This window comes from Kryptolebias marmoratus, linkage group LG11 (genome assembly GCF_001649575.2).
Source record: "Kryptolebias marmoratus isolate JLee-2015 linkage group LG11, ASM164957v2, whole genome shotgun sequence".
Lineage (NCBI taxonomy): Eukaryota > Metazoa > Chordata > Actinopteri > Cyprinodontiformes > Rivulidae > Kryptolebias > Kryptolebias marmoratus.
The window spans coordinates 14,940,783-14,955,749 of record NC_051440.1 but is presented as its reverse complement, the minus strand read 5'-3'; the positions used below and the strand labels follow the sequence as shown (position 1 = coordinate 14,955,749).

General features: G+C 39.1%; 2 protein-coding genes across 4 annotated transcripts in view; one reads left to right on the top strand and one right to left on the bottom strand.

Moving 5' to 3' along the window:
• The first annotated feature begins 5,016 nt into the window (after window positions 1-5,016).
• LOC108230029 (retinol dehydrogenase 13-like) overlaps window positions 5,017-14,967 on the top strand; it is a 13,230-nt gene continuing 3,279 nt past the window's right edge. Inside the window, exons 1-7 of one of the 3 annotated variants that reach the window (XR_005233756.1) lie at window positions 5,017-5,179; window positions 6,040-6,180; window positions 6,264-6,455; window positions 6,538-6,699; window positions 6,803-6,919; window positions 7,029-7,233; window positions 9,409-9,643. Coding sequence is in view for 2 of the 3 variants with exons in the window: in XM_017405813.3 (XP_017261302.1) it covers window positions 5,143-5,179; window positions 6,040-6,180; window positions 6,264-6,455; window positions 6,538-6,699; window positions 6,803-6,919; window positions 7,029-7,233; window positions 9,409-9,514 (960 nt within the window). In the remaining variant the exon portion in view is untranslated. Of the gene's footprint in view, window positions 5,180-6,039; window positions 6,181-6,249; window positions 6,456-6,537; window positions 6,700-6,802; window positions 6,920-7,028; window positions 7,234-9,408; window positions 10,073-14,967 lie in introns of those variants that run through there. The other 2 variants (XM_017405813.3, XM_025003689.2) reach the window with 2 other exon arrangements.
• Window positions 10,139-13,968, bottom strand: ankrd34c (ankyrin repeat domain 34C). The gene is made up of 2 exons (XM_017405810.3): window positions 13,734-13,968; window positions 10,139-12,895 (listed from the first exon to the last, which is right to left on the bottom strand). The coding sequence occupies exon 2, from the start codon at window positions 12,843-12,845 to the stop codon at window positions 11,253-11,255; it is 1,593 nt and encodes a 530-aa protein (XP_017261299.1). The 5' UTR covers window positions 12,846-12,895; window positions 13,734-13,968; the 3' UTR covers window positions 10,139-11,252.

Genomic DNA, 14,967 nt, shown 5'->3' with positions numbered 1-14,967 from the left:
ATATACTGATATGCAATTCTGAAATGCCGGTATGCATTCAAAGTAAACAAAGCACGTTTATCTGCACACTTTCCTCGACAAATCTGAGGGTAAATACGTACCGATACATCAAAATTGTCAGACTTCCCAAGCGGTTTTTTGTTTACCTATTTTCAGTCACTTTGACTATTTTTGTAGGTAAACAAAAGCACACAGTATTTGGCAGCAATGCACAAATTTTGCTTAAACTTTTTTATACAAGGACACATTAATCATCAATTTGAGGAAAAAAAGGTTGTGCACATTTTGTTTCTTTATGAATTTTCTTCTGACTGGTTTTCAATGAGTACCTTTAATGCCCATACTCAGATAGGCCAACATGCACTGTGGCATTATGGGGGTTCAGGATCATACAAATTCACACATTATTACAGCACCCCTCAATTGAAACACATGCACCTGGGTTACCATTTTCTTGGTTTTCTCTCATGAATATGCATATCAGAAAACGAGACAAACTGCTAAAATTGAGATGCAAAAGAAAATGAAAGGAAGAGATGGTAAATGAAGCCTGTAAAATGAGAGATTCAAAATGTTCCCACTGAAAGGTACTAGAGACACAAAAGCAAAAAAAAAATCTATTTTGTACCATAAATGCAACAGGAGATTAAAAACAAACACAATGAGACAGATAAGAAGTGTAATAAAAAATCCCCCAGTGCCCTCCTCCAAAAACAAACAAAACAAATTGAGATTTGAAACAGCAAAGTCACCAAATGGAACAACCATAAACAATGCATGGCATCACAAAAAAGCAAAGTTTCAGCAAAGAAATAGAAAATGCTAAATAAAAAAATCAGTCTGAGAGAGTTGGGGAGGTAACCCTGCCCATGGTTTGTCCAGCACTGAATATAAAAGTCCACTGATTCAGGATTTTATCTATATGAAGAATATTCAGCAGAGATATCAGACAGATGTACAGATCAAACATCAGCTCTTGTTTTTTTTGGGGGGTTTTTTTTTTTGAGCCTTTGACATCCCTACCAGGTAACCAGCTTTCGAACTCTTTGAGTTTTAATGCAGGCTTTGCTTCTTTTTTTTCTCTGCCTCTTTCAAGCCAAAACTCTGCTGATGACACTGACGAAATTACATTTCAGTCTTCAAAGAGCTCCGTCTCAGTTGGACAATAAAACATATTCCCAGGCAGCGTGATCGCGCTGAACAAATAGTAGGTCTCTGAGTTCTAATTTAGTGCTTCTACAAACATCACAATTGTCATTTTCAGCAGGTAACTTCTCACCATGCTTGTGCACCATGTACCAGTCTATAACTTGAATTTTGACGATTAAATGTATCTTTGTAATAAAAGCCTATGAATACCAGATCACATTTGATAATAATTAAGCTGATAATCAATAAATAATGGTAAAAACAAACTACAAGTTAACATGCAGCAATATATAGTACAATAAAGACAATGACAAATTGGAGTTTGACATAAAATATAAAGCACTATGGGAGACTATAAGTCTAAAAAGTCTTTAAATAGGTTGTATAAACATGCTATACAAAGTGCTGACAACTAAATATAAATAAAGACAAAAAGTACAGAGCAAATATGAGTGAATTCATTAATGGGTTGAGAGTGTTTTTAAATACCATAATTTTGTCATGTAACATTTTATTTCAAAACTTAATATGCTTGACTTCCTGGTACATATTCTAAAACGATGTTGCCCAACTGAAAAAGTCCTTGTTTGGTTGTGACATTTATTTAAAAGAAAAAAAAGCTCTACATATACATGTGCTACTCTGAGAAGCGTTTATCCTAGGGAGTGTCAGAGTTGACCTCGAGTAAATACGAAAAACCATGTTGTCTGTTTGTTTACTTTTAGAGAAGATTTAAAGGTTTAATAAAATTAAAAGATGACAACTGATGCAATAAATAACACGCTTTAATAATTTTCATTTCTTCTGTGAACCCATCTGTACCATTAGTGATTTAACTAACTTTGTCTCCACTTATCTAACTGTTTAAACGTCCCATTTTTCTGTCATATCCTCTGACACGTCATAAAATATTCAGACAAACAGCTTTGCTCATGTTTTTAAAATATAATCATAGTAAATACACAAAACACACACAACCAACTCAAAAGGATTATCAAATTCCCCACCGAGGAACTGGACTGTTAAGCTAATTATGGTGCAGATCAGCTCTTAATACAGCTGCTTCAATTAAAACAAGATATTACCACAGTAAGACACCCTTTGGTACAGTTCACCACAGCAAAGATCTAAGATGCTAAAAAAAGAAACTATAACTCAATTTAATCTAAAGACTGTTATTTAGTGTGCAGAGGTTGTTTTATAACATACAAAACAAAGACTTGCACGGAACTGGAACAGCATCTCATTCAGAAAAACATTCGTCCAAGTTTTGGTACAGCTCGGTTGACAAATTATCTCATTGAAGACTCTGCTGTCCATCAGAGCTTAGCAACGGTGATTCATCGGCAAAGTTGATCTGCCGCGGATGGACCTCCGAGGTGGTTACAGAGCCAGAGCGGAGTGTGTATATGACGCGTGAGGTGACATTAGCAGCAGAACGGTCCAACAAACAGCACTGTTGTCACTCAAATCATTTCACCAGTTTGGCTTGTTGTGTGTGAGCACACAAACTGAGCTGCCTCTGTTTGACCTGTGCCAAATACCAAAGGAACAGCAGCCACTCGCATGGAAGTCTTTTTTTATGCCAATCAGCATATGAAAATGAGTATTACCACATCAACTCCTGCCTGCCTGACAGTGTCTTTGTTTGTGTGGTTAGATTTCAGCTCTTAACACTATTAATTTCACTATTTTTCTGCAATGACTTAATGGCTTTGGACTTTAAGTAAGTAAATTAACTGACAGCTTGCAGTTTGTAGATATTAACAGTGTTTACTCCACATATTCAAGAAGTCTTTATGGTGTTCAACCTTTTAATTCTCTCTTCATATCCTACCTTTAGATAATGTTATGGTGAAGCATGATATACATTTCTACTGTTATGCTGATGACACTCATGGTTTATGAATCTTTATAAAAAGTTTGTAGTCAATTCACCTTTTGGTAAATTGAGATTAGTTTGAGGCAAAGAGTTAAGTTTCCTCACTGGAAAAACTGCATTAAAACTGTTTACTCAGACTTTTATTTAAATTGTGGAGATATTTTAAATGCCATTTTTCTCTTAAAAGGGGAAAACTGTGGAATTATCTTAAAAAATACTTTAGGGTTTACTTCACTTTAAATATGCACCAAAGCTTAATTTTTTCTGTTTTGTGTCATGCTGCAGTCACCTTTAGTGAATATTTTATGGTTCTCTTGTACTCCGTTTATATTTTTATTTCACTCCGTTGACCTCTTCGACTCATAAAAAGCCCTTTTATTACCTCAGAGACACTTGCATCGGGAAACTCCTTTCAGTTCATGCACTGCCTTTGTCTCCTCTATCAAAGAAACCACTCAGTAAATTAATAGAAATCAGCACACAAACATTGAGAAAGCTCATCAAGTTCCTGAACCGTCGGCACAATGGGTACAGGAAAAGGCCCGTATGACAAAGTCTCAGCAGAGGGCCCTCTAATTTTAGCAGAGGAAGTTCACCATACTGGGAGAAAGACTGAAGTGAGCAGAGCAGTCACATGACAGAGCTGGTGGTGAGCCAGCAGTCAGGTCACCTCTGAAATACATTAAGTAAATATTGACAGTGTAGTGAATTTTAAAAATGATTGAAAGTTATCAAAATCATCATCTTCTGTTTGTAAAAATATAGAGAAGGTGAATGAGGTCATTGCCCCTGAAGTGTTAAGTTTTAAATGTGCAGGAAGTTTTGGTCAGGTAGGGGTCAGCAGTAGCTACATATTCCTCTCCTTTCCACACCAATCCTTCAAGTTCTAGTCTGTTAACGAGTTTCCGTGTCTACATAAACCCTCCTTCAAATGCTCTCAGAAGTCACTGTGTAAACCTCAAGGTCAGATCTTATTTATAGTCCTCATCCAGGCTTACAATGTCAGAATAGAGCTAAAAAGTTCAAAGAAGGTCATATCTTATTCATCTGACGCACACAGCAGGACTTTCACTCTCGATAAATGTTTTATTTGGAGTCAGCTACCACTTTTATCAGGTTTTTGTTTAGATTTAAAGGCGAAGACTGGTTCTGTTGTTGTGGACATTTTGCAGCAGTTTTCTACCCCTCCCTGCTTATAAAATAGCACATCAGAGACACATCTAATTGTGCTTGAAGGAGTTAGATTTACCCTTTTGAACTTAGGAACCATATTTAGGAGTAAAAACAAGAGTTCTTATCTTGATAAGTTATTTAAAGTCAAAAACAGAGGCACGCGCTCCCTCCACTGGAGCCAAATGGAATAAAAACACATCATGTTGTTGAGCCTGCAGTGACCCCTGCTGGGAAATTTGTGGAATTACTTGTGAATGTGGGCTAATTAGATTAATTAGCAAAACGTTCTGGGATGTTTATTTTATTATAACTTTATGTTATCTAACTTTATGTTTCTCAGAAAGATATTTGTAAAAAAAAAAAAACCTAAACATATGATAAATATAGATCAGGAATTTGCAATGTGCATAAATGTGCATAATGCACAACTGGTAATTCAGACGTGAAAGGTACTGATTTAAAATACAATAAAATAGAATAAAATCATCAATTTAAAAAAATATTGAAAGATATCGTTGTGAGCAGAAACAACCTGGAAATATAAAATGAAGTCAAAATCAATATTAATGCACTGTTTTTTTTGTTTGTTTGTTTGTTTTGTTTATAGCTGTGTTTAATACCTGCTTTACAATTTCTAATTTAAAGTTACTTGGACGTTATGTTAGATTTTATAACATAACATGCCTCACGGAGGTAATTCTGGTTTTATCAACTCTATAACATTTTAAAGAGTGCAGGAATGACGAACCAATCAGATCTCTCTGTTGTGTGTTGATGGGCGGGACTTCCGGTGTGTGGAGCTCAGTTCTTCCTGTTATCAGTTCGTAGATGTTTCCTGGTTCTGCTCGGACTGAAACAAAAAACCTTATCAGTATTTGTTTGAGGAAAGCGAGAATTAAACATTGTGGACCATTACAGCTACAAGGTCTTTTATTTTAATGTATCCTAAACTTATCGGTGTGGTCACACTGACAGGTAATGTACCTAGAAATAAACTTTACGTGTTTGTGTTTTCTACTGTTGTTTCATAATTATAACATTAAAGCACAAGTTACCATCAAGTGCTTAGCTACTGAATCATGAATAGTTTAAGATAAGGCTTTAAATGCTTTCTGATTTTATCAGTAAGTGTTGCATGCACGGTTTCGCTGTTTATGTTTGTAACTTTGTTTTTATAGCTCTCAAAGCTAAATTTCCAACATTAAACGTATTTTTGAGAAACTGCTTTAACTTTTGTAAACACTATAAATTAATGTGACCGTTGGGTTTCCAATGGATTCATGAATTTAGACAATATATAGTCAGAAGATGCCTTAAATAAATAAAAATCTCAATTTACCTGCATTCCTGTTGTACAAAGATACCAGCTGTTTTTACTAGAACATCAAAAATGATAATGCAAGACTTTTAAGGCAAGAAGAAGGAATCAAATCCGAGCATAAATCCTAGACGGAAAAAGAAATAATAAATATAAAAAAGAAATTAAAGTTACATCATTACATTAAAGATGCCCATGCTACAAATTGTGTATCAAAAATGCTAATTTTTGTTCAACCAAGGGTTACAAAAACCTTGTTATTTCATTCATGCAGATGTAAATTATCTGCACATTTTATATATGGTAACCTTATATATGGTTACCTTAAAAATGCTTATTTTAGTTTCATTAGCTATGTGATTATGTATAATCTATGATTGGTGTAGGATGTATTTTTTATGGTAAATAACTCAAAGTTTAGGATGTAAAGGTTAGTTAGCTTTGTACAGTTTTCCTGATTGTGGGTGGTGGAGTGGGATTATGGTTCGTTTTGGTAACTGTGCAGACATTTTTTCAGGTGTGGGACTCTTTGGTTTGAAGAAATGGATGGCTGGTGGTGTGTGTCACAGCAAAGCCCGACTGGACGGAAAGACCATACTGATCACTGGAGCCAACACTGGGATTGGAAAGGAAACTGCTGTTGACCTGGCCAGAAGAGGTTGATGTTTTATCTGGGTTTATATATTGTGTTTTTGGAAGAAAATCCTTCTAAAACCTAAAGATTTAGCCGCTGCGTTACAGGTGCGAGGGTCATTTTGGCCTGCAGAGACATGGACAGAGCTAATAACACTGCAGAGGATGTGAGAAAGAGGAGCGGAAATGACAACGTGGTGGTCAAGAAGTTGGACCTGGCATCTCTGACATCGGTGCGCCAGCTTGCCAAGGATGTCTTAGCGAACGAAGAGCGGCTGGACGTTCTCATCAATAATGCAGGTAGGTAAAGATATGACTCTGGACCCATGTTGCTGTGATGTGTCATATCCAAGCTAATTCCTTCTGGTATCCTCATTTTTAGGTGTTATGAGCTGTCCACAGTGGAAGACTGAAGACGGCTTTGAAATGCAGTTTGGTGTGAACCACCTGGGCCACTTTCTTCTAACAAACTGTCTGTTGGATCTTTTAAAGAAATCAACTCCGAGCCGCATTGTTAATGTCTCCAGTTTGGCTCATGAACGAGGTGCAGCCTTTCTCTCTTTTGTTTTACTATAAAAAATGTTGATGTTTCTATTTTTTCTTTATTTATCTTCACTTACCAGTGAATAAGGACCTCTCTTCCACAGGTCAAATCTATTTTGATGACATAAATCAGGAGAAAAACTACAATCCTTGGAAAAGCTACGCCCAAAGTAAACTCGCCAACGTCCTCTTTACAAGAGAGCTGGCCCACAGGCTGCAAGGTGTCGTCTCCTAATTTGTTTCACCTTAAGACGGAGCGCTGCTGTGTTCACTTTCAGATTTGTGTTAAATACAGGGATGTCCTCCTGTTTTGCATCTTGTCATTGCCAGGCACTGGGGTAACAGCATATAGCCTCCACCCCGGAGTAATTCTCACTGAGCTTGGCCGACACCTTCTGCCCACCATACCCCTGTGGAAGAGAACTATGTATAAAGCATTTGCTTTCTTTATTAAGAATCCAACAGAGGGGGCACAGACCACCATCTACTGTGCTGTGGAGGAAACGCTGCAGAATGAGAGTGGACTCTACTACAGGTGAGCTCGACAGCATTGCCAATGTTGCAGCAGTGTGTGATGAAATATCACATCATTAAATAAAAAAACACATAATGTGGAATAAACACAATGTAAGTTCTAAGCTGCTTTTGTTAGCTTTAACAAAGCTGGAGTCATACAAGTGTAAGTCCCAAATCCATGTTCAGTTTGTACCCAAATTTATATTTGTGTTTTGACCTGAAAGAAAGTCTTCAGTCTTCATGCTAATCTGTCTATCCCTTCTCTGTCATGGAAATTTGACATGAGCAAACTTGCAGCAGTCTGCATGGATTTCTCCATTTAGCCAAACTGAATTATCGGGGATGAAATGCTTTACACGCTCAAGAAACCATATCCGAACAGTTTAGCCACAACTCTCAGCTGTGAGTTTGGAGGAGTAGCTTCCCTGCAGTAAAACATAAGAAGGGAAACATTTTTCTGTGGGGGTCTGTTGTTTTTCTGAGACAGCAGTTCAGAGGCTAAACAGGATAGAAGGAAAGACGAATGCAAAGAAGAAGAAGCTATCCTGAGTTGTAACCTTTTTAGAGTCTCTCAGGATCTTAGTGCTAAGGCTAAAGTTTACATTTCAAGAAAACACAGAAAAGAAACAGTTGGAGTATTTCTGTCATGAAAAATGGGGAAGAAATGATGTGGCAAAGCTTTGAAGGATTATCTACTAGAACTCCAAAACAAATTTTCCCAAGAGGACAATCAAATATATTATATTGTTTCTTATCGTGTCTCATCATGTTGTATCAATATTGTATTGTGTTAAATCAAACACAGTATCATACTTTAGGCTGTCAAAGAAGCTAAAAACAGGAAAGTAAAGAGTCTGGGTGCTAAATAGGTAAATAAAATATTTCAGTGCAATGTTTTTTTTATTTATAAAACACTTTAATCATCTTATTTTTACGTTTGTTATTATGAAGAGTCATATGAAAACTGGTGAGGAAAAAGAAATGAATAGACTTTAGTCTGAATTTAACACATAAAATGTGGGAGAATTTGAACGAGAAATCTAATCTTAAACCTTTGTTTACTCTTTGTTTTGCTGCACATCACTCGGTGGAGTGATTTTATTTTTTTTATGTGGGATCAGCGTGGCACTGAAAACATTAGCAAATGCAAAAAAATCACAGGCACAGATTCATTCGTTTGGAATCGGTTATGTTGTTTCCCGGCAGCCTGATGTCAGAACGAGCCTCGCTTTTGATCCAACCTATGAGACGGTTGATCTGAGAGTCGCCCAGCAGACACAGAGCAACATTAGCATTCATTTGGAGTCGTGTCCCCTGCCACGGTGAATATTCGCTGTCCTTTAAACTCTGTTTGGCTCTCCGCTGACTCCAGAGGGATTTTTATGTCTTTTTAGCAGCTCCTCTATGATCACTACCTTGTAGCTAACGTTGTCTGTCAACTATCTGGGGCTCTTTATTGCAGGTACAATGAGTACGACAGAGCTTTCTTAGCAGAAAATAGCTCCCTGCTAAGTTGATGAGAGCAAAGCTGTGGGCTGGAAAACAGAAGCAATTATCTGAAATGGGTTTAAAGACCCTGTAGAGGTGAAAGACATTACAGAGGTGGTTGAAAGTAACTATAAGCGACCTCTTTAACATTATACAGATATTATACAACTGTTTTGTTATTGGGTTAATATATAAATAAAAAGGACTGAACAATTTAAAGACAAGAAAGGAAATTGTTTTATCAGTATGTGCTGTATATTACCAATAATATAATATAATATAAGTCATAAATGGTTTGACATTTAAAATGTTTCTAGTGTTATTCTTGCTCTTTGCAAATTAAAAAATGCCTAGACTCCACACTTCATTACCACATTTTAATCTCTGCTATTTATAAATTTAATAAACTGAAAGACCTTCATAATGAAGTGAACAAATAAAAAATATTGATTGAATCTTGTTCTGTGAGCAGCTAACGCTGTCTTGCTTACCATGACAAATGCAGTTAATAAATATAAAACACCTCATAAACCAGAACCACTGTTGATAACCGCCATTATCTTGGACAAATATTGCTTTGTTACCTCGTAAATTAGCCGGTGGGTGCCGTTTGTGTTCATCACTTGTTTTTGAGTGATTAACTTATGCATGTGCACTCATGCGCGTCAAGTTGCGCGCTTAACGCTGAACTCCGCTCTGATTACAGCGACTGCGCCCATAAAACTGCCGCCCCTCAGGGACTGGATGACGAAGCTGCTAAGAGGCTGTGGGATCTGAGCGCCGCTATGGTCGGTCTGACACGATCACAGTGACGGTGACGATGACGGCGATGACGATTGTTGGGTTTTTTTGCGGCACCAAAGGACCACCAGGCAGCCCGAGAATGGGGCGACGCTCTTTCTGGTGTCGCAAATGAGCTAACAAGCAAAACACGGCGCTTCGTAAGTGATAGACACTTATTTAGAACGAACAACAAACTACTTTTAAAACATATTATGGATTATTAGTGATTCTTTTTTTATTTTCAAAAGCCATTCTTCCCAAGACACACAATCCGTGGATTGCCATTAATATAAAATGACATTTCAACTGACAATTTTCACCAGTGGACTGGTGGTTTATCTGTCTATTATTGTTATTATAGGAACTAAACCTTCAAGAATTATGTCCTTTGGAGAGTTTTTTAATGCTGTTAATGATGCATTTCCATTGTTAGAATTAGGGTTATAAAGACATAATACGTCATATCATGTTTAATCATCATTAGCTTTTATTTTCTTTTATGTTAGAGAAACAATGTTAAAATGAAACACATGTTGATTACATCAACATGAATTAAAATGGCCCTAATAAAACATATCTATATGCTCCTTTTTTTTTTTTTCACTTTTTGTTTTTCTCGAAGGCACTTTGTACAAAATTGCTACAAACAGTCAAATATCATTCCATCCACTCAAAGCTACATCTCAGACAAGTGCATCGCGTCTTTGCCTTTCCCAGATAAAGTCCATTTACGGTGCTAATTACATATGCACAAAGTGCACCCACGGGGCCTGCTGGCTACAAATGAACCCTGTATGTTTCCTACGAATCACATGATCACGAGAGACAGACGGGTTGGAGAAAAAGTACCACATCTTGGCATTTACATTCAAAAAGTAATAGATATACAACACGTGTTGCAAAATCTAAATGGAATAACTCTTAAAGGAATAGTTCAGATCTTCTGAAGTGGGGTTTTGTGGAAAGGTTATGAACAGTTACTGTCTTACCTGTTGTAGATAGCTCTTTGAATGACTTCAGTTTGGAGAGACAGAGTTTAATTCCGTCCGGGTCCAAGACCACAATGAGTTTCTGCTTTGTTAACATCACCAACAGTTTCACATTTCATGGTTATTCATGTAAAATTACCTGGTTATTTGCACTTGTAAAAAGCATAAATGGTAAACGGTCTTTACTTGTATAGCGCCTTTTTAACCTCTCCAGGTTCTGCAAAGCACTTTACAATGTTTCGTATTCACCCGTTCACACGCACTCTTTCGATTCTTTCTGTTTCATATTTTATCCTCTATTTACAGCTATTTTTATTTTTCTAGCAAAAAAAATCACAATATTATTGCTGGAATAACCATGTAATGTGAAACTGGCAGCAGTGTCAAGGTTTATAAAATACTATTTCCATGTAAAACTATGATTCTATTTTAAAGGTGGCAGTAATTCACCTTTGTCTTTCCCCACTTGGACTAGCCTTTAGCACGCCGATCACAATTAAACTTTATTTCTCCAAACTGCAGATCGTTCAAAGACCTATCTACAACGGGTAAGATACTGATTGTTCATAACACCACATCAATTTGCTGCACTATCCCTTTAAGGGAAGAAATCTATCTATATTGCTCAGTTTTAATGTCTTTTGTAATAAATTATACATTATTCAACATCTAGACAGCTGTGTGTCCACACAGCTGGACCTATGGATGTACTTCCTGACTAGTAACGTTGTATACATTTGTACTGCCACAGTATTTGCTGAATTATAGTTAGAACTAACTAATGACAAGGTTCCTCGAAGTCCGAAAGCTGTTTCATCTGCTCCACTTGCATAGAATGCCTTCTCACAAGCTTCTTCTTCGGCTTGAGGCCTCCTCTCTTTGGTGTGTTTGGTGCTACTGGAGCTATAGATTTAATACCTGTGGACAGAGGTGAGGAGGGTTTGTTACTAGCCCCAATATCAGGAATGGGAGGGTTTGGGTTGATGTTCAGAGGGGGCAGGATGCCAGGTCTGGTGTGGGAGATGTAGTCCAACAGGAGTGTACCCGAGCCTCTCCTCTCCAGGAGGCCAGGTGCACGCCTTCGCGCCGTGCTGGGAGAGGACGTGTTACTGTCAAGAGACTCTCTGGAACTGGTTAGCAATGCAAGTGGAGAAGTGTTCAGTTTCCTCCGCTCCACCGGGACCTTAGGAGAGTCTAACATGGCCGAGTCTGAATAGAGCTGTGAATCTGAGTCATAGTGATCATTTCCCAGACGTCTCCTCTGCACCGTGTCTCTCAGACTGACCGGTCCGCTGCTGCAGCTGCTGCTCTCCTGCTCCGTGGGAACGGTGCTGCGGCGAGCCAGCGGCTGGTGCTGGCCAAGGGATCTCTCGTACGACTGTTTAGATGTTGGAGGAACCGATAACGAGGTTGTCATTTTGCAGGGCTGGTCACCCACCAGTGGGAACAGGCTGTCCTTCCCGTCCACACTGTTCTGTCGGGACAAAGCTGACCTCTTACTCAGAGAGAGACCGTTCACACCTGCAACGACATCCTCATCAGAGCTGGCTTTCTTACTCTCCTCATGGGTGGCAGCCGCAGCTGCAGCCGCAGCCAGGACAGAGGGAGCAATCAGCCCCCAGGGCTCTGATTGCAGCCGCTTCAGCTGAGGCAAACGTGCGCGCTTGGTGTTCACAGGCCGGCGAGTTGGCGATATAGGCCCGTTTGTGAGCTTCGCAGCTGTACTAGAGGATTTTAGCTTCGTCTGGAAACTGAAGACTGTGTTTTGTTTCTCTTGCTCAGAAGCTGGAGACTCACTAACATTCACATCAGAAGGAGAGGTGCAGTATTCAGAGGAAGTCTCCACCAACTCCGGAGACGGAGGAACATTTAGGTACTGCTTGGTAGTTTTGGTGCCACATGGCGACTTGTCTGTGGTAATTATGATTACCTCCTTTCCTTTAGCTTTACATGCATCCAAAAGTAATTTTAGTGTCTCCTTATCGTCTGCATTGATAGCATAAACCAGAGCTGAGGCTCCACTCCGGTCTTCCAGACTGGGATCGGCGCCGTTGCTCAGCAGGTGATCCACCACTTCATGCCCAGCCTTGTGGTTGCAGGCGTGCATCAGAGCTGTCCTGCCCGCCTTGTCCTGTATGTTGGGGTCGGCCTGGTTGTCCAGCAGATACTTGACGAGCTTCGACTTGCTCACGCTTTGCTGGTCGGTGTGCGTCGACATGCAGGCCACCATGAGGGGCGTCTCGCCGCGCTCGTTGCTCTCGTTGATGTACGCGCCTCCCTCCAGCAGGAGCCTGGTGAGTCTCAGGCGCCTGAGCCACACCGCCTTCAGGAGCGAGTTCCCATCCGTGCGCAGCTCCAGGATGTCTGCCATGGCCCCGCTGGTCTCGGATCGTCTCAGGATTGAACTTACAGCTCGCAGCCCTTTTGAACAAATTGTGGAATTAGTTCAGCGCACACAACACAATCCTGTAATTAAGACTCGAGACTCACTTAAGTTTGTTCAGTGTTTTGATAAATTCCCACAACCAGCAGATGGCAGCCCGCTACAAATGAAAGCTTATGTATATAACTTATTATTACTCATCTCTGGGGGGAAAATATACATTTTCTATGATTTCTAATAAGCTATATGTTGGCATAAATGTAGTTTTCCTAAGATTATAGCACAAAAAGCCTAAAAAACATGAACACAACCTGTTAAAGTCGCAAACAGAACTGATAAATAATCAAGTGATAATATTTGAAAATGAAAATCATAACTAATCTTTCACCTCCACCCCTTTTTTTTCCTGTTCCAAATCAGGCTCAAACGTGCGTAAAAACACCAGCCTTGTTGATCCCACCCCTACCTCCCTCATTTTGGATCAGATGAGTGTGTGTCTGAGACGTTAACGTCACGTTTTGTATCTAAATTTGAAACAGTGGCACACACATCTGGTGGCGTTAAACACTGGCACACTGAGAGCCGCCGCCGTGCTTCTAATTTTGGATGAACTTGGCGACACGAGCGCGCTTCGGTCCATCCGTTCCGAGTACATTTTCGTTCTATCTTTTTTTTAAAATCTATAATATAAAATATGAGTGCGCCAGTATTAAACATCCTCCTCCTTCTTTTTTTATTGTTGTCGTGTAAAACGTAAGAGGCAAACGGAGTGAAAGACAAGGACATAAAGTTCTTTGACCGTCGTCAGCTTTGCAGTTTCACCGGGTTGGGAAAGAAAAAAACAAAAAAAAAAACTTCGCCTGCTTATTTTCCTACCTGATCAGAGAAGAGACTATCCATGTTCAGCGGTGTCATCTGAGGGAGATGATACTGGGGAGGTTTTAAAAGAAATATATATGTATATTAAAAAAAGAGCCACACAAAATAAAGAATTCAAACCCCCGCAAGTTTGTTGCAGTGTCCCGGTTTCCCAAGCCGCGTCCTAGTTTAGGTGACAGCGCGCCGTGCGTCTCTGTCCCCGCAGCGCGTGAGCCGTGTGGCTTTTTGTTATGGAGGCGCGCTACATCAGTCCAATGGGGAGTATTCCTTTCACTGCGCACTCAAGGATCACAACCTGAAGATGCGGCGGGTTATAAATAACTTAGTTTCTTGCTTGTTGAATGAAACGTATTGTCGCTTGACGTCAGACTCGACCGAAATAAACTGGGTCTGATGGAGAGAGGGAGAGAGAGAGAGAGAAAAAAAACCCCTCTCTGTCCTGATCTTAATGTCTGCAGGACGCAAACAAAACGAGCGCCATCTCCTAAAGACACGCACTAGTTAGGGGTGTGTATAGCCTGTGTGCGTTATTTGAATAATTTCATAGGAACATATAAATCTAAAAAACAAAAGGCTCTGTGGTGTTTTGCTTGATATGCTTTAATGCCAAAAACGCAACTTCACGTCTCAGTAAGGTAATGTGAATTTGTGCTTATTAACATATCAGTGTTTACATAAAAACAATAGCTGTCATGTAATGAATGGCTCAGCAACAACATTTTACTTTTGTAAGCTGTATTGTGTGGAAAGGTTATGAACAAATAATATCTTACCTGTTGTAGATATCTGTTTGAATGACTTCAAATCAGAGAAATAGCATTTAAATGACTCAGTTTGGCAAAATGGTTCATTCTGACTAAATTAACAGACTAAAGGTCTCACTGGGCTTCAACTGTTAGATACTAATTGGAGTTTTTTTTTTTTTTTAAATTTGATTCAGTATCTCGAGAAAACGGATAGACTTTCAGCTGCAGTCTCACTAAATTCTGAGTAACTGTGACCGATGAACCCTGCGGCTTCATTTTGCACGACCAGTTTTTGAAAATCACGGCTTATTTTTATGTGCACAGCTTGCAAAACCGATTCTAGACCGTGCACATTATTGCATTGCCCATCTCAGCTTGCTTTGTGCCCACCTCCATGTCTCTAATTTAACCTACTGGAGTGCACCTTTTAAAATGAAGGCAGTATATATATATATATATATATATATATATATATATATATATAT